Genomic DNA, 24672 nt, shown 5'->3' on the forward strand with positions numbered 1-24672 from the left:
GTTTGTTGGCGTGGCGTGGCCCAGAAACACCAGGCCCGACCATTCGCACACGGTGGCGTGGCGTAGAGGAAGGAAACCGTGGAAACCGGGGGCTCGCGCCTGCTGTTTCTGGGCCTTTATTATATTAGTTAGTCAGTGGTTTTCGTTTTTTTTCTTGTTTCCTTTAGTTTTTGAGCTAGGTTTTGTTTTAATTGTTTAGAAACACTTTGGTTTGTTTTGATGCGATGCTGTTTCAAGCTAATCGACGAATGTTTTAGCTGCTCTTTTTACTATTTCTTGATCTGAAATACTTTTGTTGCTACTTATTCTTTTTTGTAATATCTTAATTTATCCCCTACTCAAAATACTTTTTTTTTCGTTTTGATTGAAACATTTATCTGAATTATTTTTTTCTTCGTTTGGAACATTTCCCTTCACTCTCCAAGCTCTTTGTATTTTGGATTGAACATTTTTCCCCTTCGTTTAGAACATTTCTCACATAAAAGGAATCCACTCATCACAGTTAGGATTACCGGTTTTCATCATTGCATAAATAAACGGAGTAAATCAGAATTGCTGTGATACCGTTGCAGCGGAAGCGATTTGATTTGGGATCTACCTAAACGATGCTCACTGGAGATCACACACCACGCCAGAGACACGAGAAATTTGACAACGGAGTTCGGCCGAGGCTTACATCTCCGGCAACCACAGCAACACCGACCACTCCGAGCACCGGCCCAACTTGACCAGCGCCCCTAGCGAGTCTCTCACTCTGTGGATTCCCTTGTGGTGGTAGGGGTGCCTCTACTCAGCACACACCTGATTACATAGTGGCCCTCTCTATTTATAGAGAGGTCGGGTACAAGTCTACCACTAACTCAACCCTCTACTACTAATACACCATCAAGTCCATGTAACTCATTTAGTACAAAAAATATTTGACATGTTCCTAACAATCTCCACCTTGGCAAATATTTCACCATCTTGAAGCTTGTCATGTGCGAACTACCTTGTACTCCGGACTTGAGTAATCAACTTTGCCGCTTCACGAAGAGCAGCCCGACGTGTTTGACTTAGCCTCAAACCCGCCGCTTCAGGAAGCCTAGCTATTCTTGCAACATCGTCTCCAATGACTCCACCTGCAACAGTACACCACCGCAACTTGCAACGTTGCCAAACCATCCTCTCTACAGCTTAGAGAAGATTACTGTCATTGTCCAAGTCACCTACTGATGCTGCAACACTAGTACTTGCCTCCTTCTTTACTGGACACTCCTTTACATGTCCCCAATCTCCACACTAGGCTGCTAGGCTCACCACTGACCAGCAAACCTTCGGCTTGAGGTGCTTCCACTGCATTGTTCTTTCTCCTCAGTTCTCGAGCAAGCAACGCTGCGGCGATCTCAGTCTTGATTGATTATTTGCCATATGTCAGTGTAGTAACCACATGCTCATGGGAGGGTGGTCAAGACAACAAAAGAATTATTGCCTTATCCTCATCACCAATGGTAACCTTAAGTCATGCTAGATCAGCAACCATCTGATTGAAGATGTTCACGTGCTCCCACCAGATCTGACCCCTCTTACATCTTTAGCCCATATAGCTTCCGCTTCAGATACAACTTGATCGTCACTGTCGTAGACATGTGTTGACCAACCAGTTTATCCCAGATTTCTTTTGGAGAGGTTAGATCCACGTTATGGTACATGACCTGGTCGGATAAACACAGCTGGATTGTTGCAGCTGCCTGCATCTGCATCTCCTCCCCAGGGGCGTAGACAGGGGGGCGGGCAGGGGCCTGGCCCCCCTATGGCTCCCAAATTTACATTGAAAATTTGAATTTTGATTAAATTTTTATATAAATTAGCATGGTTGGCCCCCCTAATAATGAAAAAAATAAATTCATGGCTCCGCCCCTGCTCCTCCCAGTCACTATCCTCCATCTTCTCCGGCTTCTTCTTCTTCAGGCCCTTCAAAATCCCCCGCCGAGCCAACGAATCCTTGACTCTAGTCTGCCACAAAATGAAGTTGCGCTCCCATTGAACTTCTCCACCTCAAACTTGGAACCAGTCGGCGCCATCCTGCTGACCCACAGTCTGATCGACCTCTTGTCGCCGATCTCCCCGCCCAAACTGCCTGCCTTGTCAATTGGATTGATTGGCAGGCCGTCCTTCTCTTCATCCAGCCTGACTAGCTCGTCCTCCGCACTAGTCGCCAGACTTCTTGTCATTGTCAATGATCACTTGAGCACCGAGCACCTGGATAACCATCGAGCTAAACTTTCTAGCTCTCACCTGCACCACTCGAGCAGAACCACCAAGCTCACTACCAAGGACTCCTTGAATTTATCTGTCTGTGTACTTCTTGGTTCTTGCTCTTTCTTGTGCATCAGGAACCAGCGGCACTCTGCCTGTATTTATTTTTTCCCGCGAGAAGCACCTCTGTCCTCTTGGGCTCTTGCTGCCGTATTCACACACAGCTCCTTGCTTGCCAAGGCTAGTCCCAAAAGTCTTTGCGCACAACTTCCGACAGCACAACAGCCAACCTGCGCAAGTATTGACTCCCCTGGTGTCCCTGCTGCTTCTGATCAGCCAAGCCCTGCAGCCTTGTATGAACGGAAGACCACCCTGACCACAAAAGTCTTCACGAGTTACAAATTGTTGTCCCCTCTTTTCGTGTGCATCAGTAGATGCATGCACACAGGCTCCAACCCATGCTCCTTCGTGGCTCCTTGTCCTCCACACAAAACACCAGCATGCATGCAAACTATTGACCATGATGCCAACATAGCATGGATGCCGCTTACACCATGCCTCCCTTGCACACCACACCATGCCTCCCTTGCACACCACGCTTTCTTCAGTCTTGTGTTCACACACACAGCTCTGATACGACTTGTTGTGATACCATCGCATAATAGAAGCGGTTTGATTTGACCTAAGCGATGCTCACGAAAGATCACATACCACGCCAAAGACATGAGAAATTTGATAACGGAGTTCGACCGAGGCCTACATCTCCGGCAACCACAGCAACACCGGCCACTCCGGCCCAACTTGACCAGCACCCCCAGCGAGCCTGTCACTATGTGGCTTCCCTTGTGGTGGCATGGGTGCCTCTACTCAGCACACACCTGGTTACATAGTGGCCATCTCTGTATATAGAGAGGTTGGGTACAAGTCTACCACTAACTCAATCCTTTACCACTAATACAACATCAAGTCCATGTAACTCATTTTGAAAAAAAAAGATATTTGACATATTCCTAACAAGAATACTTGTGCTTTATACGTTGTTGACATAAATCATGCCTGGAAACTACATCAGACCAACAATAACCCACAGATCTACGGCATATTTGCAGCTTGAGGAGGAACCCAATGTAATAATCTGATCTCATTCAGAGGGAAAAGAATCTACAAGAGAACCCTGATCCAGATGAGGCCCGAGCTTCAACAGGAGTACAAGAAGCATCAGAATCAGGGAGGAATTCGAAATCACTACTTCTTCGGGAGGGGGAACAGGAAGACGAGCGAGGCAGGCTCACCTCAAGATTCATTAGGCGGATGCGGATCGGGTAGAGACGACCAACTCTTCATCAGCACAAGGTGGCGTCAGGGTTTACTAGACCAGCAAGAGCAGAGCAGGACGCGAGGATCAGGGTCCCTACTGTGTCGGTCTCGCATCATGAATCATAGGGGTGTCAATTAGTGATCTTTAGATGCACCTCCAACCCTCTTTAGTTCAAAATTTTGTACTATTTCTCCAAAATCAGATCTCATTTTAGAAAATTAGTACAAAACTTTGAACTAAAGAGGGTTAGAGGTACACCTAAGGGTCACCAATTTGCACCCCTAGTGGATCACGTCGCCGGATAAGCCATAAAGCGTAGGCGTACCACCGAGCGAGCGAGCCACGCGACGGCCGGCCTGCCGCCTGCCGCCTACGCCGCGCTATGGACTGTGGAGTGCACACAGCCCCCGTAGTGCAGGAAGACCCGGTCCAGCAAGGGAGAACCATGTGGCGGCCGCCACCGGCCTGCCGGTGCACAGTTGGCTGATGCTCATGCTCAACCTTACCTATATGAGCAGCTTCGAAGACACTTATTTTGTATCATTAATGTTATTATTTTTATATAACTTTAGTCAAAGTTCATATTGTTTGACTTATTGAAAAATGTGAGAATTACATTCTTCTGTGGACGGAGATAGTAGTTGCCAAGATAGTCCTCTATATTTCGGTTGTCTCAGTGGTGTCAACCAATTTGAACATTAGGTTTCTAAGAAGACAATTGATATGATGATTTGGTGTTTTGATAAGACCTTGCAAAAGGATGAAACACGAATGAAGAAGACTGAAAGTTAGTCTTCTAGTTTTTTTTGTTTTAGAGTTTTTTCTTGTATTTATGAAACCCTCTTTTGAGGTTTAGAGTCTAAGAACTCTTATAATCTTGGCTATATATATCCAACTCGTGAATATAGAGGCCGGTTAATCCTATATCTAAATACTATTAAGATCATACTTGTTGTGGACGACGCACAGTTTCTTGATTCTCACCACCTCCTGGATGATTTTTGCCGAATCCCTGGAAATAATAAGAAAAGCGACATCAGCAACTTATAGAACACAAGTACTCAAAGCTTGATTCTAAGTACGCTGACCGTTTGGGGTGCTATAATGTGTGTCCACAAGACTTCCTGTGAAGATGAATGGCTGAGTTAGGACACTCCGTTTGTGCAAAGAAAACTGTGATCCTAATCCTAACTCAAAGCAGTCAATCCTAACTGTGATGTGGTGGATTCCTTTGATGGCTTTGAGAGTCAAGGGAAATGTTCCAAAAAAAGTTGAGTCCAAAATATGAACGGCTTTGAGAATAATAAAGGGAAATGTTCCAAATGAAGGAATAAAATATTCACAGAAATGTTTCAATAAAAACATATTTTGAGTAAGAAATAATCCGTTCCAAGCAAATAATACAAAAGGAAAATAGTATATTTTTAAAAATACAAATTAGTTCAAAAGAAAATCTCTATCTCTATCTCTATCTCTACTATTTCTAAAGTAAGCAATGTTTTATTGGTCCGTCAATCGGAATCTTGATTGGACTTTGGACAAATCAATCCGAATCCAAATTAGCACCAAGACAAATCAATCGGAATCCCAATCAGAACACGGACAATCAATATCTCACACAATCACGATACAACCTTTACATGAAGTGAATGAATCCAAAGTTAACGATATTACATATGTATATTATATTATCCGTAGCAACGCATGAGTAATATGCTACTAACTAAAAATTTAGTAAACTATAAAAAATAAATAGCAACAAAAGTATAAAAAAATGCTCAGCTCAAGAAATAGTAAAAAGAGCAGCGAAAACATTCGGCCTTTAGCTTGAAACAGTTCCACACATCCCATCAAAACAAAGCAAGTTTTTTTTCTAAAACAATCTAAAGTTCAAAACACAACCTAGCTATAAAAAAACTAAAGGAAACACGAAATAAACGAAAGGAGGCCCGCTAACTATATAACTATTAAAGGCCCATAAACACCAGGTCCGAATTGAATTGTACAACATGATAGAATATTGAAAACCACACTTATCGCTAAAAACAGTCGAGTTTTGAATAGTGATGGTTAGGAATAGTGATGGTTAAGAATATTTTTCTTCCTAAAACAATCAAGTGACCTAGCTAAAACTAAAAGAAACAAGAAAAAAAAAATTCAGGCCGATTAACCAATTAATAAAGGCCCAGCAACTCCAGAATTCTATCTATCATTCTAGAATGTTGATAACTACAGTTATTGCTCCGATCCAGATTTGAGCTCTGACTTGACCGGAACTGGCCATTATATGATCCGCGCAGCTGTTGGAGATTTTGGGTGAAAAGAAATTGCCTGAGTTTACTGCCAGGCCAACAACCTCGGGCACCTTTCACGGTTTCCTCCTCTACGCCACCGTGAGAATGACCGGGCGTTCTCTGCGTCAACAAACCATCGAGACATTGAGTGGCGTGTACGCTGATAGCAACATGCACAGACAACGGAAGAGATCACGATGCCTTCCCCACATGGTCGTCTGGATAGTTCGTCAGGGCCACATCCACATGTAAGACGACGGAAGAGGGGATCCGCCACCGCTTCGGCGGATCAACAAACACCACACATTTTATACCTCAACGTGGCCATCAGCATCCCCAGAAAACAACAGGCGACGTATAGGAGGAGGAGAAGGAGCGGCAGCCGGAGCTCCGGAGGGAAAGTCACTACGTCAGAATACTCTAGATACTATACACAGTAGAGTGGATGTCCTGGGAGGGATTGAGCTTTTCCTGATCGACACGTGCCCTGGTAGGAGAAGGCCGACGCGAGCCGTGGATTTAGCGATTCCTGCCTTCGCGCGCTGCAGCCAACGCCTCGCTTCCGTGTGGGGTCGCTGGGCTCCACTGGGAAAGCTTCCACCACCTCGCGAGGAGGATCCGAGGGCGTGCGCGGCGGGGAGGATTCGAGGGCGTGCGCGGCGGCGGCGTGGCGTAGCGGCCAGCGGGGCTCGAGCCCGTGGGGGCTGTCCCTGTGCGTTCCGGCGACCGGTGCGAGATCCGCGCGCGGCGGGGCTCGGATGGTCTGCCCCGCCGGCCAAATCTGGCGCGCCGCGGCGGAGCTGCCCCTCGCGGCGCCCCCGGCTCCCTCCTCCTCCTCTCCGGCGAGCTCGAGCTCGGCTTCTCCGGCGGGGAGGCGGCCATGGCGCGGCAGAGGACCCCGACGCGCGCCCCTCCTCTCTCCGGCGGGGAAGCGGCCATGGTGGCGGCCGAGCACACGGCGGCGCGGCGCACGGCCGCGAGCACTGCTGCGGTGGCGCGGCCGCCCTCTCCCTTCCCTCGGCGTTCGCGCAGGCTGGCCCTCTCCGGTGGCGGATCAGAAGCTCTAGCTCCGCGGCAGCTCGACAGCGACGCCGAGCTTCCCCTCCCTCCCTCCTCCCTCTTCCGTCCTCCTCACGGCGCCTGGGTCCCGCCGCGGTCCCCTCGCCCAGTCTCCACTTCCCACCCCGCCTGACCACCCGCGCAGGAGGCCTCCACCGGAGCGGCGGCGTGGCCATGGCGGGCCGGAGCGGTGACGACGCGAGCTCTTCTCTCCTCTGGCGCGGCTCCTCGAGCACGGCGGACGGAGCTCGGCCGTGGCTCCCGTGGGCGGAGCTCGGCCGCGCCTAGCTTCGCCCCCGTGCGCCTCTCCTCCTTGCAGCTCCAGGCGTCATCCCCATGGGCGAGGAGACCGTCGACCACGACGGCGTCCAGAAGCGGCGGCGGGCCCGATCCGGCGGCGCCACCTCCCGCCACGTCCGCGCGGCGGGGCGGAGACGCAGTGTCCGTGGGGTGAAGGCGCGGTGGACGCAGGGCAGGCCTGCAGGGCGGAGGCGCCCCTGCTCTCCTCGGCTTTGCGGGGCGGAGCTCTTCATCCTCAATCCTGGCCGGCGCGGCGTAGCGCGCGGTCCTCCTAGTTTTATGATCCATCCTCTTCTCCGAGTAGGAGGTGATTTTACGGGGGAGTCCCTCGGGATTACGATGCCTTCGCGAAACGGTCCACGTCCCGCCGTCGCCGCCCGCGTGAGCAGGGCTGTGGGCTGCCTGCGCAGGCCGCCACCCGGTGCCCGGTGGGCGGCGTGAGTGACTGCGTGCGTGAGGCAGCAGCCAGCCGCAGTGTGGTGGGCGTCGCGTGACGTTTGCAGACGACGCGTGGGTAAACGGCTCGCGCGGCCCGCCGGACTCGCGGTTTCCGGGCGATGACGCCGAGCAAGACCAAGATGGTGGTGGTCACTGCGCGTGGGAGGGACGACGGCCGCGCGGGCTGGCACATTTGGCCCGGTCTCGGGCCTCAGCTGGGGCAGGCGCTCGTCTGCTTTCGGCTCGTTTCCAATCTCTTCAGGCTAAAGACCAAGGAGAGCAAGTGTTTAAAGCTTCAGATTTATGATCAGCCCTACTTCACTTGAAGACAGACATCTTGACGATCAGCCCTCACATGACATCTTGGGAACGGGATGCCAAAATGCTATACATATCAGTTTATTTTTAAGAACAGCATGTAATAAATGTCAGTAACGGATTGGTAACCACTTGTCTCTCAAGCACCCACATTTGATCATGTGCCTAACTTAGATGATGCAATGCAAGTGTCGCCCACAATGCTTGGCATATATGTTAGTCCCCAGAAGAATACCAATATCCAACAACCAGTGTTAATTTTACGGAAATTAAGTTAGATTTGCCCTGGCCCTTGTGGACTGAGCGTAACTCGGTAGGCGCTCCCGTTGTGGACGCTGCCCACCCTCGCTGGCAAAAGTCAGGGTTTGGAGGGTTTTTCTGTGGCCAGTTGCCACGAGGCTTTCTCTTATTGAAAAATTGGTGCCGTGGCCCATCAGCACCCAACTGGACAAATGAGACATAAGGGATGTAGAACAAAACAATAAATATAAGTTAAACTATACTACCTCCTTTTAAGATTATATCTAATCGCTCCTCCCATTTAGCCTCCACCAATCAATTCGCCAACCTAGAAAACAAGATATGCAGAAAGCACACGAAGATAACATATCAGTGGATAGGGCAGGCATATATAAATGTCCCCTTTAGTGAAAAGTTGGATATGCTCATAGCATTGGGCATGTTACCAACACACGAAGATAACAATCTGTCACAGAAAAAAGGTGTTTAGAAACTCAAGAAACTGTCGAAAAAATAGACAAGCTAAAGTACTAAACATATATCTATCTATCCAATATACAAACTGACTACCTAACATGCGCTGGCTCGCTTACACCAAGACGCGGGGCATGAAGTGGATGGTACTCGACGTCGCCATCGGGGAGAGGGATCGGACCGGTTCGTTGACCTGGCCTACGAGTCTAGGACACCGGCGCCGGCAAGGTCTACCGCGTCACCATGTCGGGGGACGGGCACGTGCTCACTGGTGGAGGCTGTAACATCCCGGATTTTTCCGGAATGTTATAAAGTCGAAAAATGTAAATTTCAAAAAAAATTCGTGGCAATACTGCGATTATCATCTTAAGTAGAATTTCTGCCTTCCAAAATTCCTAGTACTATATTAGGCGACGTGTTTTTCTTCCGTGTCACTGATTTCAGTGTCTCCTTTGTTGGTTTCTTACGTAGTGAGTACCAATGGCGGAAGCAAGAACAGCTGGGTCTCTCCCGGTGGCTAACGTGCAGGTGCTCGCGGAGGCTTGCAACGGCGAGGTCGATGTCCAGCAGCAGGTGCCCGAGAAGTACCTCAGCAAGCATCCCAGCTCTGAGGAGGTCGTCGCCGGCGACGACGGTGCTTGCGCGATTCCGGTCATCGACCTCCGCAAGCTGCAGGACCCGCAGTCGTCGTCGGAGGAGTGCGCCAAGCTGGCGTCTGCCTGTCTGAACTGGGGCTTCTTCCAGGTTGGTACACCGTCCATTTGCTTTGTCATCTCAGCTTATAATACTTGCTTTCAAAACCAAACCATGCATAATACGTGCAGCTCATCAACCATGGACTCCCAGAGGAAGTGACTGGAAACCTGATGAATGACGTGGTCGAGTTCTTCAAGCAGCCGCTCCAAGACAAGAAGGAATGCTCACAGCAAGCCGGCAGCCTCGAAGGGTATGGCCAGGCCTTCGTCGTGTCTGACGACCAGAAGCTGGACTGGGCAGACATGCTCTACCTCCAGGTCCATCCAACCGAGTCCAGGACCATGCGGTTCTGGCCTACTCGCCCTGCATCCTTCAGGTGATGATCTTCTTCCAACCGACAATAATGTCGTAAAAAATAAGTTCAAAGTTACTCCTCCACGGTAGTGGCGGAACTTAGGGGGGCTGGCACGGGTCGTGGCCCCCTAACAACATAATTTTGGTTTAAATACCTTTTAATCTTATCTTAATTTTTTAATTTTATCTTAATTTTAGATTAAATTTTTAAATATCCTTTAATCTCATCTTAATTTTAGCTCAAGTTTTCAAGTACCCTTGAACCTCGGCTTAATCTTAGCTCAAGTTTTTAAGTACCTCTTAATCTTTAACCCACTTCAACCCACAACAAAAGCCTAGAGTATCATTCGGTTCAGTCCACAATCCACCCTGATCTCAAGCCTCGGAAATTCTCTTCGTTCTCTGTACATAGCTAATTGCTAGTCACAGCTCATCACTGTCTTAATGGACTGTACCAGCGGACTAATGTCTCACGATTGGCATCGCGCGAATGCACGACAAGGCGCCGACAGCAAGTAGGTAGGCGGCCACATCTAAGATGGACTGCAACAACAAACCCACTTGCTCCACTAATGCGATCGCATGAGCATCAAAGCCATGGATTCTGTCTATACTTCTCCAATTTAAATCTATATGAATATATTATTGTTGATAGATATGCTCTGTAAACATTATTGATCTCGTATCGCATAATAGAATACATTATTTTAAATTAGACCTATTCTTTATAGGAAACCAATGCAAAACTAAATGAACAAGATATATTTACTGCTCCTTTTTTTTTCCTTTGTGAATTGTCATTGCATGGTTAAATAATATATAGCATGATTAGCTAGTGCACATTAGTACGGTCAATAAAAATTAATACAAATTGCCATTTGTACCTACAGATATTATCGAATAAGTTTGTTCGGACCCGGTTCTCTTTAAATTTCTTTTCAGTTCCGCCACTGCTCCACAATCGAGTTCAAAATTTTGGCATGTCTTGCTTATCTCAATTTTCAAATCTGGACGAAATGCATCAGGCATTCCGTACACGTGTACTCCTCGGAGGCCAGGCAGCTAGCGTATCGCCTGCTGGAGTTCGTGGCCAGGGGCGCCGGCGCCGAGCCAGCGTCGCTGCGAGCCGTGTTCGAAGGGCAGGCGACCCAGGGCATGAGAGTGAACTACTACCCGCCGTGCCGGCAGCAGGCGGACCGGGTGCTGGGCCTGACGGCGCACACCGACCCGTGTGGCTTGACGCTGCTGCTGCAGACGAACCACGACGTGCAGGGACTGCAGGTCAAGAAGGACGGCAAATGGTTCGCCGTGAAGGCTCTCGAAGGCGCCTTCATCGTCAACGTTGGCGACGTCCTTGAGGTAAGTGATGCTTGCGTGGGCGCGTGAGAAGTTGATCTTGTCTTCTAGTTTGGTCCCGATGGGGTAAATTTTAGCCCGGTTACGTCAAAGAAAATCTTGTTACTTAGAAATATTATTAAAACCTTAAAGTTTACTTACCAAACTAATTGCAGAATCTCATGACTAATTCGCGAGACGAATCTAATAAGGTGTATTAATCTATAGTTAGCAAATGCTTAATGTAGCATCGTCACGACTGTAGCAAATTATGGATTAATTAGATTCATTACATTCATCTTGTGAATTAGCACTGCAAAAAGTTTTGTAAACAGAATTTATTTATTACTTCTAAGGACAATCTCAATGGAAAAGTATAATGATGAAAGTGTCATGATCATTAAATTTACTTACATGGCAGAAGAGAGAGAGAGAATGAGGAGTATCATGGAATGTGAGGAGTGTCATTTTCGTAACACTCTAGTCGAGATAAGTAGTCAAAGTAGTCGATAGCGGATCACCAAGTGTCCTTGCAAAGTCGAAGTAGTCGTCGGCGAGTCGCCGAACGTTCTCATGATGTCATAGTAGTCGACGGTGTGAGACTTGCCCTCGACTAGTTTCAAGTCGATACGCGTAGTTGATGTAGTCGCCGGGTGCTAGCGTTGCCAACTTATCAAAGTAGTCATAGCTGCGATGCGAGCGGGAGTCGAGCCGAGTAGTCAAGGTCAATGTAGTCATAGATATGGCGCAAGCTGGAGTTAAGCTGAGTAGTCGAGGTCGATGTAGTCGTAGCTACGATGCAAGCTGGAGTCGAGCCAATTAGTCGAGGCTGATGTAGTCATTCGATCAAAGATCCGATCTCGAACTCGACAAATTGGTTCGCTGTGTGGAGTGGATAATCTTGATGAAGAGGTCCTTCAAGCTCGCCCAATGATCTCGACGATCAGCCCCACAGTGTGTGCCAAGTGTCAATATTTTTACCGCCGGTCTACCTAGGGATACCTTAAAGTAGGAGATTGTTTGGTGACTGATCACTGAATCTAGAACATAATATAAACACGAGGACACAAGACACATATTTGGACATGTTTGGGCCGCCAGAGTAGCGTAATACTCTGCGTTCTGTTTAGAGTGTTTTATATTGTACCCTGCGCTGGGGTACGGTGTTGTGTTGTGTTGCCTGTTAGCTCTTGGGTAGGTTCTGCCGATCTAGGTATCTCTACCCTCCTTTATATACTACAGGCTGTGTGACACTAGTCGGTTACAAGGTAGGAGTTTTAGTAGGATTACAATGTATAGTCCTAATAGGATTAGAGAGGAATCCTAGTAGGACGCCGACTTCTTCCTTCCTTGCGTATCCGGAGATCTATCTCGATAAGGAGTTCTTGGCTACAATATAACTCCCCCCCACCCCATTCGCAAAAGAATGCAATTACGGAGGATCCGTGTCGGTAAAACTAGATCAAATTTACAGCAAAAAGTATTAACGCTCATATCTCCGAATATACTGATATGAAAGTATACTCGACAACTAATCTAATGATACTTATTTTGCATCATTAATGTATTTTTTATATAACTTTAGTCAACGTCGAAACTGTTTGATCCATCGAAAAATGAAAATTGCATTATTGTTTTGTGGATGGTGGTAGTAGTTGCCAAGATAGTCTAGTCTAGGCCTATATTTCTGTTGTCTCCTATGCTGAATTGCTGGTGCTATCCTTCAATTCATTATGCTGCAGATCATGAGCAACGGGAAATTCACAAGTGTTGAGCACAGGGCCGTTATACATCCAACCAAAGAGCGAATTTCAGTGGCATTGTTCCACTATCCTTGCCAGGATATGGTGGTTATTGGTCCTCAGCCCGAGTTCATAAAAGGCGATAAAGTGCGTTACAAATCAACCAATTACCAGGAATTCTTGAAGCAATACTTCACAGCAAAACTTGATGGCAGGATGCACCTAGAGAGATTGAAGTTGGAGCAGTAGCTACCACTCCTACCGTACATTGTGACCAGAAGAGAATAGTTCTGTCTTCAACCATACAGCATCAGTGTTTTCATTCTCAATCTTTAATGCTTTATGTATGTGTGCATCTGTGCTGCATTTCTCCAGAAAAGAAACATGACTGTTTGGTGAACGAACAGACATGTAATTAATATTCATATTTCATCATTAAATAACTAAATAAAGATGGTAATCGGTTAGCATGTTTCTTGACACAAAAATGCACAAACATTGAGAGCAAACGTGCACCTTGTGGAGTGTTTGCAACGAGACAATCCGATATTCACTTTTCACATCTGTAAAAACTGGAGAACGCCTTTCTGGGGAGCGGCCCGGTCAAGGATGGCTCATGCTTACCTTTAGCGTTAACAGGCCAACTGGGACGTCCATAATCATTGGATATTCTCAATTTGTCGTGTGGTCTCTCACATTTAGAACGAGGCTCCCTTGGCTTTTGCTTGTGGTCGCTGATGTGTGGGTCCATGTTAAAACGTTATTCACTCAATTGCAGTGGAAGAAAAAAATAGAGGAACCATTTCCCATATTTATAGGGTGGTGAGATCTTACCCGAATACAAGTTAAGATTTCTATGAAATAATGTAGAATTCCAACTACATCTCAGGTCCGTACAAAGCTGACCGAGCACTTCAAAGTGGAGCATACAATTTTTCTAACTATTTATATTAGTACCAAAAATGAAAACAGGTGCATGCTCTGGTAGGTAGTCAGGTTTTCACAGAACACTGGACGCGGTGTTCGATTTAGACGAGAGCAAAGCATTCTTGTCCAAGGCGATATCTTGTATGTGCGTTAGCTTTGGCCCCGCGAGACGCTGGTGTAAAATTTTAGTTAAAATGTATCTAGAGGATTGTCGCGTCGAGTGTTACAAGATGTTGGAGAACGTTCATGTTGGAAATTGGTGGGCTACAGTGGTCAAGTAAAATGGATCTAGTGGATTTTAGAAATACTAACACCCTATTTTCCGAACAACAAGATTGGACGTCATGAAAATATTCGTGAGTTATGATCAAGATTGTGCGAGTAGCTTACAGATGGGCACCAAGATAAAAAGAAGAAAATACTCGGCATGGAATATGGTTACAGAAAGAGGGTACGAACATAGTATCTATACTATTAAAAAGAACAAAGTCATATTCACCTCTATCGATCGTGGGTGTGCGTCCCCATGGTTCTACCCACAACTAAAAATAAAACACGCGTCTCCTTTGCCTCCCACGCACCCTCCCCTATAGATGGCCAACGGGCCCGTCCGACCCGGCCTGGCACGACGCCGAGTCAGCACGGCCCGGTTGTGCTCGGGCCATCACGGGCCATGCTGCTGCGTGCTTCATGCCTGGCCTTCGGCAAAATCAATAGGTTGTGCCAGCCCACAGCACATCACCCTTACAATACCTTAAACTATTCAACATAATCAGATATTCATCAACACTTTGTGATCAGCATACATATAAGTATACAACATATCACAAATTCACAACACACAAAAGTCAACAGATAATAAGAACATGATAATCAAGATGAGCTATTTTTTACATCATTAAAAATCTTTCTAGGCAAAACTCCTTATGAGAAACCCAAGAAAGAAAAAAAGAGTGCAGTCGGCTCAGAAATAAGTCATAGTGTTATTACAATCCATAGTGGCATAGTTCAAATAGCCACCTAGAATTATAGTGAGACCACACATCACTCACTCATCTCACAGCAAAATAACAATTCACTCATCTTTGTCTCAGGCTCTCAGCTCGATCATAGCAGCAGCAGCACCAGTTCCTTCTTCTTCATCAAGGAACAGGTTCTTGAATGCCTCCTTAAGCTTTGTGTCCTCAGCTTCATGTTGTTCTCTTCTTGCCCATAGCTCCCAATCCTCGATGCAGGTCAGCATCTCCACATTCTCTGGCAATAGGCGACGCCACCGCTCTATGGAGTGTGAAACAAGACTCGTAAGAGACCGTAGATACAGGAATAGACATGATATCTCTAACCATTATAGATAGGATTGGATATGTTAGCTTATGATAACGCCACCAGAGAAGTATGTCAAAATCATCCTCATAAGCAGTGACATAGTTACTGTCTAAGTAAGCTGAGAGCTCACTAACAGCAGGGGTAGATGAAGATGAGGTGGAAGAGATAGACAGAGGACCAACAACACATGAACTACCACGGCCTCCAAAGATCCTTCCCCTTATCTACTTTTTCTTACCAGATTGAGCTAATGGTTGTGCAACCCTTTGAGATCAAGCTACACCAAACTTGGTCTCATATTTGTTAAATAGTTTATACAATTCAATTTTGACATCAGCATAGTACGAACTATAACTCCAATCAGCATTCACTAATGAGCAACCACACTAATATAGTCCTCCTTAGCATTACCTGACCAAATGTCTAAAGTCAAAGAAACAAAAGAAGAAGCAGGCAACACAGATTTGCGCTTACCTGAAGATGAGGTACCATGAGTGTCAGTGGAGCCACACCCTGTCGCCGTCGCGGACCCTCCACCACCATCGCCGGCATCGACATTGATGATGTTGTTCGGAAGGCTGCCGTCACTGACATCAATGCCAAACAACGCAGCAGCATCCTCACGGACGTCATCGTCGTCAGGATGGGCGTGGAGGTCATCAGTAGGATACTCATCTGCCCCTCGGTATGGTGACCCCGAGCGCAGATGGGCCGGATGGCTGACCCTGACCTCCAGCACTGTCCTCAATGGTGCACTGGGCCGGCGCCGAGCCATGTCTATGCCAGAGGAGGAAGACTCAGCATCAGCCACCGACCTGCATAGAGGACAAAGAAGGAGAGTGAGTGAGAGAGACAACCACCGATCTAGGTCTGGGGTTAGGGTTCGAGGACTTATCTACGTTACCGGAGCCTGGTGCCAGACGAGGGCCACCCAGAGGAGACAAACGCAGATTAGGAATTGGAATCGATGGCGAGCGGCGGAGGGACTGGACAGTAACACGAACTCACATAGTTCACCGAGATCGAGAGAGAGGAGAGGAAGGGAGAGGAGGGAGGAGATAGGGTTAGTGAGCTCAAGCCTCAAGGCGAGGCGGAGGAGCGGTGCCGAGGTCACCGGAGTCGGGGACGGTCGGAGGCGAGCATCGACCGACGGATCGAGAGCGGAGCGAGAGGCAAGACAGCGAGTGAGCTGTGAGTGATGCGGCAGGGTGGAAGATTTTAGGGTTAGGGTTTGTTGGGGGGAGCAGGGGGAACAATTTTATATGGTGGGGACTGGAGGAGCTTCGTGGGCTGGGCCGGGGAGCCGTTGGGGGTTCCAGGTCACCAACAGGCCGATCGTTAGGAGCGGGCCATGCCCGTGCCGAGCCACGTGCTTGGGGTGCGGCCCAAGCATAGCCTGCTCCCTCGGACCATGCCAGCTTAGGCCCGTAGGTCAAATAGCTGGGCCGTGCTTGGACTGGGCCAAAAAAAAATCGGTACTCAAGGCAGGCCAATGGGCTCGACCTGCATGGCCATTTATACCCTCCCCTCTCGCGAGCGGTTCCAGCTTGCGCGCCACTTCGGCCTCCCTCTCACGGCGCTATCGCCTCACCCTCTCTCTCGCCACTGCTACCGCTCTGGTCCCCAGTGCAGCCCTTGCTTCCCCTCTCGTTCGTCGACGCCACCGCTCCGACGTCTCCCTCGTGCTTCCCTTGTCCCCCCCCCCCCCCCCCCCCCCCCCTCTAGCCTCACCGAAAGTGAGTAGCCACCTCTCCACCATGCCGCCGGCTGTGGACGTGGGATCGCACCCGCCGTCGCCACACCCGATCTGTAAGCGCTCCGGCCTCCCTCGCACTCTGTGCCTCTTCGGCCTCCAAGATCCGCACACCTCCAGCCTCCCCCGCTTGTTCCACTAACGTCGAGGCAGTTGGCGCCTCTCCATGCACTCCATTATGGCCTTCTCCACCGATCCGTCAAACCGACATCAAGGGAAGAGAAGGCGGACAAATCCCTCCCCACAACCGCCACAGCTGGTGCCAACGCCGGCGATGGGAGCGAGGTGAGCCACAAGGAGTGGCAGTGCTGGGGAACCTCCTCAATGCTTCCAGCAACGGTGGCCGCCGTTGTCCGCGAGCTACTCAAGATGGAGGTCGCTGCCAGAGAGAAGATGTGCTTCGCGGGCGTCGGCTCCAAGCTAAAGGTGATGCCATCGTCTACCCTTTTTGTTTTACTCAACCCCTTGTGTTTTTGAAGCTTCTGTGCGAGCAATGTAGCAGCGGAACTCCTAGCAACGCTACTAGCTTCGCAGTCTGATTTTATTTGGTCTTTGCAGGTGATTTCAAGGACATGGAGGACAAGAAGCACACGACTGTCTGTCAGACGTTTGGCCACTCCGATAAGAAGCTGCAGTATTTCTTGGGGCGGCAGATTTCTGAATATCATTTCATTCTGCATCACTTCAGCATGTAATTAATATAATGCTATCTAAAAATTAATTGCAATCAAATTCTATACTATATAGAGTTAATAGTGTGTCGCATCATAATAAATAATAACATTTGATTTCAATGTAGGCACTGACTATATGTCCTTCCGATTTGGCGGCCTCTTCGTGATGGTGGCGGCAAACTCCGGCGGCGGCGGACATCCATGGCCAGTGGTGGTCGGATCCGACGCTAGCCAAAACTGGGAGGGCTAGCCAAAACTGGGAGGGCAGGGGCGCTCGTCCAGGACTGCGCTGCCACCAGGGGCGGACGTTTGGTTGTGCGCGGTCACCGGAGTCACAGCTCGCCCTCCATGCCGGCTTCTAGTTGCTCGCCTTCGTACGGTAGGTCGGATGCCGCTGCTCGCCCTCATGTGGGGATAGGGGTGTTTATGGGCTATAGCCCTTATGCTCCTTTACAATTCAACTTGGCTTTTAATAGTTTTAATTTAAAATTGTATAAGATCGGAGCTCGATCCTTTTAGGACCCGGCTCTTAGAGCATCTACAAGAGACTCTATAAAATGATTGGAATAGGTAAAATTTTAAAGAAACTCCAAAAACTGGGATCCAACAGCCTCTTTATTCATACCCGATCGGTATCGAGCTCGGGAAAACAATCTGCTCGCTCGGCGCATTTGCCTGGCGACCAACGCTCGCTATCGCCCTCTCTGCTCTCTGCCCCTCGGCCCTCGCGCACCTTCCCTCCCGCGTGTCACGCCCTCGCGCTCCCTCCCTCCTGTCGGCGGTGGGCGCGGTCACGACAGAGGGCGAGGTCCCGGCGTAGGGTAGCGAGCTGGTCCAAATCGGCGGCGACGGCGCTGGAGGTAGGCGGCGGCAAGGTCGGCGCAAACCCCAGTGGCAGCAAGCTCGGCATAGAGGCGGGCGGCGACGACCTCGGCACTGGAGGCGGGCAGTGGCGACCTCATCGTGGACCCTGATGGCGGCGAGCTCGACGTGGAGGCGGGCGACGACACTATAGAGGGGCGGGCTGGCGACCTTGGCGCGAACCCCGGGGGCATCGAGCTCGTAGCAGATGTGGGCATCGAACGGGAAGCACAGGGAAACTGACAGCTGTGGCCCACAGAAAGGAGAGTATATGAAGAGTGGGATATAGCTAGTTTGTTGGTTCTCCAGCCCTTGGACTAGCTTTTTATTTAGTTACCTAGTCTTTAACCTAGTCATTTATCTAGAAATTTTACCTAAGCTCTTGGAGTTGTTCTTAGATTATCTTGTCAAAAAAATTAGGGTTAATTGGAACCATACCATTGCAACTTTCAAGAGTTGGAGAAACACTACTACAACTTTTAATATTGGAGATATGCTACTCCCATATATCTTTGAACACTTTGGGCCCACCAGCAGGGTATGTATTCCTTTTACTTTTCCGTGTGGACTGTATTGCCCTTCATCCCGTCGTCGCCCTCGATCATCACCACCTGTACGTACCGATCCATTGCCGTACCGCTCGGTCGACTGAACAGCATGGCGCGCCGCCCTTCATCCCGTCGTCGCGCTCGATCATCACGTACGTCTCTGCCCTACTGCGCGGTCGACTGAACAGCAGGGCGTTCGATCCATTGCCCCGCTCGGTCAACTGATGACTTGCTGAGAGGCGCCTTCAGCTGCAAGATCATCCACAGGAAATTGTTGTTCATAATACACAGGCATTAGAACGCATTGTGATTTGGAGCATACCGCAGTAACGAGTTGAGAATGAAGAAGTTCAGGCAAGTAGGTGTAGGCGCTGCCACTGTCAAGGACCACCTCCATCGGCTCTGCACCTATTGAAGTCATATGCCTCTTTAAGTTTTACAGGTTTTTACAGAATTGGCAACTAAAATGTGAAGGGAATACAATGTTTTGATAACTGCAGAAAATTCAGGAATCAAACACTGAAATTGATGTCTGACAACACTGAAAAAATCCATCAATTTGGCATGCCACAAACATGTAAACACACATTGGGCAATAGCTAGAGTGCATACCCGGGTGTTCTTGGTGCCATGGCGACCCAGGTTACACCTGAAGCGGGCACGTTCTCTTCCCCTAGGAGTCGACGGCGACGGTGGCCAGCCTGTGGCAGCAGCAGAGGGCCAGCCTCCAAAGCCGCGCACCGGCGCCAACAGTGAGCGCGGTCACCGCGTTGCAGGCCTCGAGCGGCCAGGGAGCCGGGCGGGGGCGGCCGGCCGCGACCAGGGCGCCAGCTTCAAGGGGAGCAGGGCGGCGGCTTGCAGGGGAACTGGGCGGCGGCGGCCAGGGAGCCGGGCGGGGGCGGCCAGCCGCTAGGGTCCCTACGGCGGCGCCATGGAATCTGCAGGGAGCACGAAGCTGTGTCCAAATCGAGGGAGGGTGAACGGTATATCTTCAACTCTTAAAAATTATAATAGTATCAACCCAAATAAATCAAAAAAATTAAGAAACTTTACCACCCTTACGTGGGGCCACTGGAGCCGCAACTCGTCCTCCGCGTGGGCTGCTGGTAGCCGCCGCTCGCCCTCGTGCGGGATGTTGGAAGAGCTGCTGCTCGCCCTCGTGCGGGGCTGCCGAAGCCGCAGCTCTCCCTCACTCGCGCGGGCCGCCGTCCGTGCCTCTACCGGGGGCTGGGCGCAAGTCGCTGCCCGTTGGATCTAGGCAGCGCTTGCCAAGCCGCTCTCGATTCCGGCACTCCTCGTAGCTACTGCTGGTGCCGGCGACTTTGCTCAGAGCAGGTACAATAACGAGTTTATAGCCAAGCTGATCAGTAATTTTGATGATATGGAGGAAAGAAAAGATGAGAGAGAAAAAAGCTTGGCTCCAAGTTAAACATCAAGCTGGACACGGATGCATAGGCAATAGTGGGTCCCAATAGAGATTTTTGTGAGGAAAAGAGAAAAGAGAATGAAATCATATAATAATTAAAAAATATTTGGAGCCAAATAAGAGTCTAATTATTATATAGATTGGCTCTTGTTCCTTAGCTATAAGTCAAATATTTGGCTCTATTATTAGCCATGCCCTTAGCGAGAGGGTCAGTTGTGCATAGGTTCCGAAGATGCAGGTGAAAGCAGGTCATCGAGCATGCCACGACAAATCCTTATTGGAGGCGTTGTTACAAAGCTCTTCCACCCCCCCCCCCCCCCCCACACACAACTATTTTTTATAGCTGTCGTTAGATCTCCGAGTGAAAACCCTTTCTTGACATACCAGATGAGGTGGCAACGATGTCGTCTTCTTTTTGGAGTGCGTCGCCTTGGAGATGCCTCGAATTGGCTAGCTTTGTCACCTTAGTGGCATCAAACAATTTGAACATCATGTTTCTAAGAAGATGATTGATGTGATAATTTGGTGCTATGATAAAACCTTATAAGGATGAAACACGAACGAAGAAGATTAAAGTTTAGTCTTCTAATTTTTTTTTCTTTGTGTTATAGTTTTTTCTTGTATTTCTGAAACCCTCATTTGAAGTTTAGAGCCTAGAAATTTTTGTAATTCTTGGCTATGTATATATATCCAACTTGTGGATATAGAGGCCAGTTAATCCTTTATCAAAAAATGGATACAATCAAGATCACACTTGCTGTGGACGATGCATAGTAGTTTCTTGATTCCCACCACCTCCTGGATGATTTTGCCGAATCCAGCAGTACTATTCTCTCATACTAAATCAGCACCAGCCACCAGCTACCAGCCAGTCAGCAGTACTGTTCTCTCATAACAAATCAGCACCAGTCATCAGCCACAGCCAAACGAACACAACCAATAAAAAAGAGATGTCAACAACGTATAAAACACAAGTACTCAAATGTTGATTCTAAGTACGCTGACCATTTCGAGTGCTATAATGTGTGTCCGCAAGACTTCCCGTGAAGATGGAATGGCTACTCGCGAATTACTACTGTGCGTGAGTTAGGACGCTCCGAAAACAGTAATCCTAATCCAAACTCAAAGCAGTCAATCTTAGATCTGTAATTGCAGAATAAATACTTATTGGCAAAATGGTTAATTAATCTGCTTAATACCAATGGTATGTGGCAAAGTCTACTAACAAACAAATATCTAGGATCCAAGTCTCTCACGCAGGTGAAGGCTAAACCTTATGACTCTCATTTCTGGAGAGGTCTTACGAAGATCAAAGATGAGATTTTTGCTAATGGCTCCTTCATTATTAAAGATGGAAGCGAGACTAGGTTCTGGGACGATATATGGGAAGGTCAAATGCCATTCAAAGACAAATATCCATCACTTTATAAGGTTGTGCATGATCCTCATGCGACTGTGACCAAAGTCATGGCCACAAGGCCACTCAATTTATATTTTAGGAGGGCTTTAGTGGATATCAAGCTGGTTCAATGGCAAAACCTTGTAGCTCATATCGCTAATGTTCAACTGGTGGATGGGTCGGATACGTTTAGATGAAATTTGACCAATTCAGGGTCCTTTACCGTTCGATCTCTGTATCTTTACTTATTAGATAGACAACCGCCTTTCATACATAAGATGATATGGAAATTGAAGATTCCTCTAAAGATTAAAATTTTTCTCTGGTTTCTTCAAGGGGATACTTTTAACTAAAGATAATCTTGCTAAGAAGAACTGGACAGGAAGACAAAAATATTGCGGATGTAATAGTAATGAGACTATAAAACATTTTTTCCTGGACTGTTCTTATGCGAAAATGGTTTGGAGGATTATCTTTTACGCTACAGGTTTAACGCCACATAGATCAATTAGTCATATATTTAATTCTTGGCTATCTAATCAATCTAAAAAGATTAGGAATTTCATCTGGGTGGGGGGTTGCTGCAGTATGCTGGGCGATTTGGAGATGTCGCAATGATATTATTTTTAATACAATCAAATTTAACTCGATTTTGCAGGTCATCTTCAGGGAAACTTCCTGGTTACGTTTCTGGGCGCAGTTGCAGCGTGAGGAGCACGTCAAGAACGCACTCTCCAGCTTGAGCAGACTAATTGAGATAGTAGCTCTTGATTTAGTTAAAGGAGGATGGAAGCATGTCTATCGCTTGTAGTAGTTCTTTGTCTTTCTAGAAACTGGTGTGCTATTTTCTGTTTTTGCAAACGTTGTAATAATGGTTGTGTATGCCCCTGGTCATAGAGGCCGGATTTGGAATCCTTTTTCTAAAAAAATCTCAAAGCAGTCAATCCTAACTGTGATGGGTGGATTCCTTTGATGGCTTTGAGAGTCAAGGGAAATATTCCAAGAAATATTCAGTCCAAAATATAAAGGAAAAAGTCTACATAATCCCCCATCTATCTGCACTTGACTACTTAATTTCCCAACCTATAAAATTGGGTATTCCACACCCAACCTTTTTAAAACTAGACAAATAACCACCCCAGCGGTTTTGGATGGTGGTTTTGTCTTTTTTTCTTTTTTATTTATTTTGGATGAAACATCAAAAAATCATAAAATAGAAATTTCAATTTTGTTAGACTCTACATGAGTGGAATATATAATATGGTATGCTATAGTACAAAATTTTTCATGTACATTTTGATATATTCTTTTCTATAATTAATTTGAATAATTCATAACTATAGTTTTTATAGTCCAATTGCGATGAAATTTTTATAGTGGCCTAAATATTGTATGCTTGAATGATAATAAAAATTTTGTATTTATTGGATCATATATAATTTAGTTATAGATTTAACAAGTATAAACCTAAATAAATCTATAACTATGTAATACATGATCCAATCAATATGAAATTTTTACTACAATTCAAGCATATAATAATTAGGTTTTCGTAAAAATTTCACCACAATCGAACTATAGAAACTGCAGTTATGAATTATTTCAATTAATTATAAAAAAATAGATAAAAATCTACCAAAAATTATATTAAAACATACCATGGTATATGTTCACTGTATAGTTCTGCTCATGTGGAGTCCAACAAAAATTAGATTTTCCATTTTATAATTTTTCTATGATTTATTATGATTTTTCGATGATTCATTCGAAATAAAAAAATAAAACCACTATCCAAAACCGCTTGAGGGGGTTATTTGTCCGGTTTTGAAAAAGTTAGGGTGTAGATTACCCGATTTTATAGGCTAGGGGTTAAGTAGTCAACTGCCGATAGGTAGGAGAGTAATGTGGACTTTTTCCAAATATGAACAGCTTTGAGAATGAATGGAAATGATCCAAATGAAGGAAAAATATTCAAAGAAATTTAAAAACTATTTTGAGTAATAAATAATATGTTCCAAGCAAAGAATACAAAAGGAAAATAGTATATTTTTTAAATAGTTTTACGAATTAGTTCAAAAGGAAATAACTAATAAAAAATAGTAAAATCTAAAAATAAGTAGCAACAAAAATATCAAAAACAATTTCAGCTCAAGAAATAGTAAAAACAGCAGTGAAAACATTCTGCCCGTAGCTTGAAACAGTTCCACACATCCCATCAAAACAAACCAAGTTTTTTTTTGAAACAATCAAAACACAACCTAGCTATAAAAAACTAAAGGAAACACGAAAGAAACGAAAAGAGGCCCACTAACTATATAACTATTAAAGGACCAGAAACACTGGGCCCCAATTAAATTCTACTGCATGCTAGAATGTTGAAAACTACACTTATTGCCGATGTTATCTTCAGCCCAGAAGACTTGAGAACTCATTTTGATTGAAACTGATCATTGTATCTGCCCAACTGTTGGAGGGTTTTTTTTATGAAAAGACAAAATAGAAAAAATGTTATGCTAAGAAATTAAATTTCTAAGTATAAAATAAAATGTCACAAACAAATAAAAATATTTTGTAAGCTAATAAAAAGTTCTGAGCATGGAAAATGTTTTGATAAAAATAGAAATCATTCTCGGAAAAATGTTCTATGCTCGATAAAATTGTCCAATCCAAAACGGCTTCTAGAACCAAGGGAAATATTCCAAACCAAGAAAAAAATATTCACAAAAATTTGTTTCAGTCAGAAACTGATATTGTTTTAGTAAGAAGTTATTTATTCCTAGCAATGAATACAACAAGAAAAAGGTATATTTTGGAACAATTCTATGAATTAAGATAAGAGAAAAAAAATAAAAAAACTAGTGAACCACATGAAATCTAAAAAACAAAAATATTACAAAAATTAGATAGCAACAAAAGTAATCTAAGAGAGAAAAAAAGTTCAGCTCAAGAATA

General features: G+C 46.5%; 1 protein-coding gene and 1 long non-coding RNA gene across 2 annotated transcripts; one reads left to right on the top strand and one right to left on the bottom strand.

The window, feature by feature from the left end:
• The first annotated feature begins 9115 nt into the window (after window positions 1–9115).
• On the top strand, window positions 9116–13280 carry LOC120687254 (2-oxoglutarate-dependent dioxygenase 11-like). Its single transcript, XM_039969242.1, has 4 exons — window positions 9116–9423; window positions 9504–9751; window positions 10755–11088; window positions 12807–13280. The coding sequence occupies exons 1-4, from the start codon at window positions 9160–9162 to the stop codon at window positions 13053–13055; spliced, it is 1095 nt and encodes a 364-aa protein (XP_039825176.1). The 5' UTR covers window positions 9116–9159; the 3' UTR covers window positions 13056–13280.
• A 5483-nt stretch (window positions 13281–18763) lies between these two features.
• Window positions 18764–20010, bottom strand: LOC120691356. The gene is made up of 3 exons (XR_005682203.1): window positions 19508–20010; window positions 19218–19303; window positions 18764–19144 (listed from the first exon to the last, which is right to left on the bottom strand). It is a non-coding gene; the product is annotated as an uncharacterized LOC120691356 (long non-coding RNA).
• Window positions 20011–24672: the final 4662 nt, after the last annotated feature.

This window comes from Panicum virgatum, chromosome 9N (assembly GCF_016808335.1).
Source record: "Panicum virgatum strain AP13 chromosome 9N, P.virgatum_v5, whole genome shotgun sequence".
Taxonomy (NCBI): domain Eukaryota; kingdom Viridiplantae; phylum Streptophyta; class Magnoliopsida; order Poales; family Poaceae; genus Panicum; species Panicum virgatum.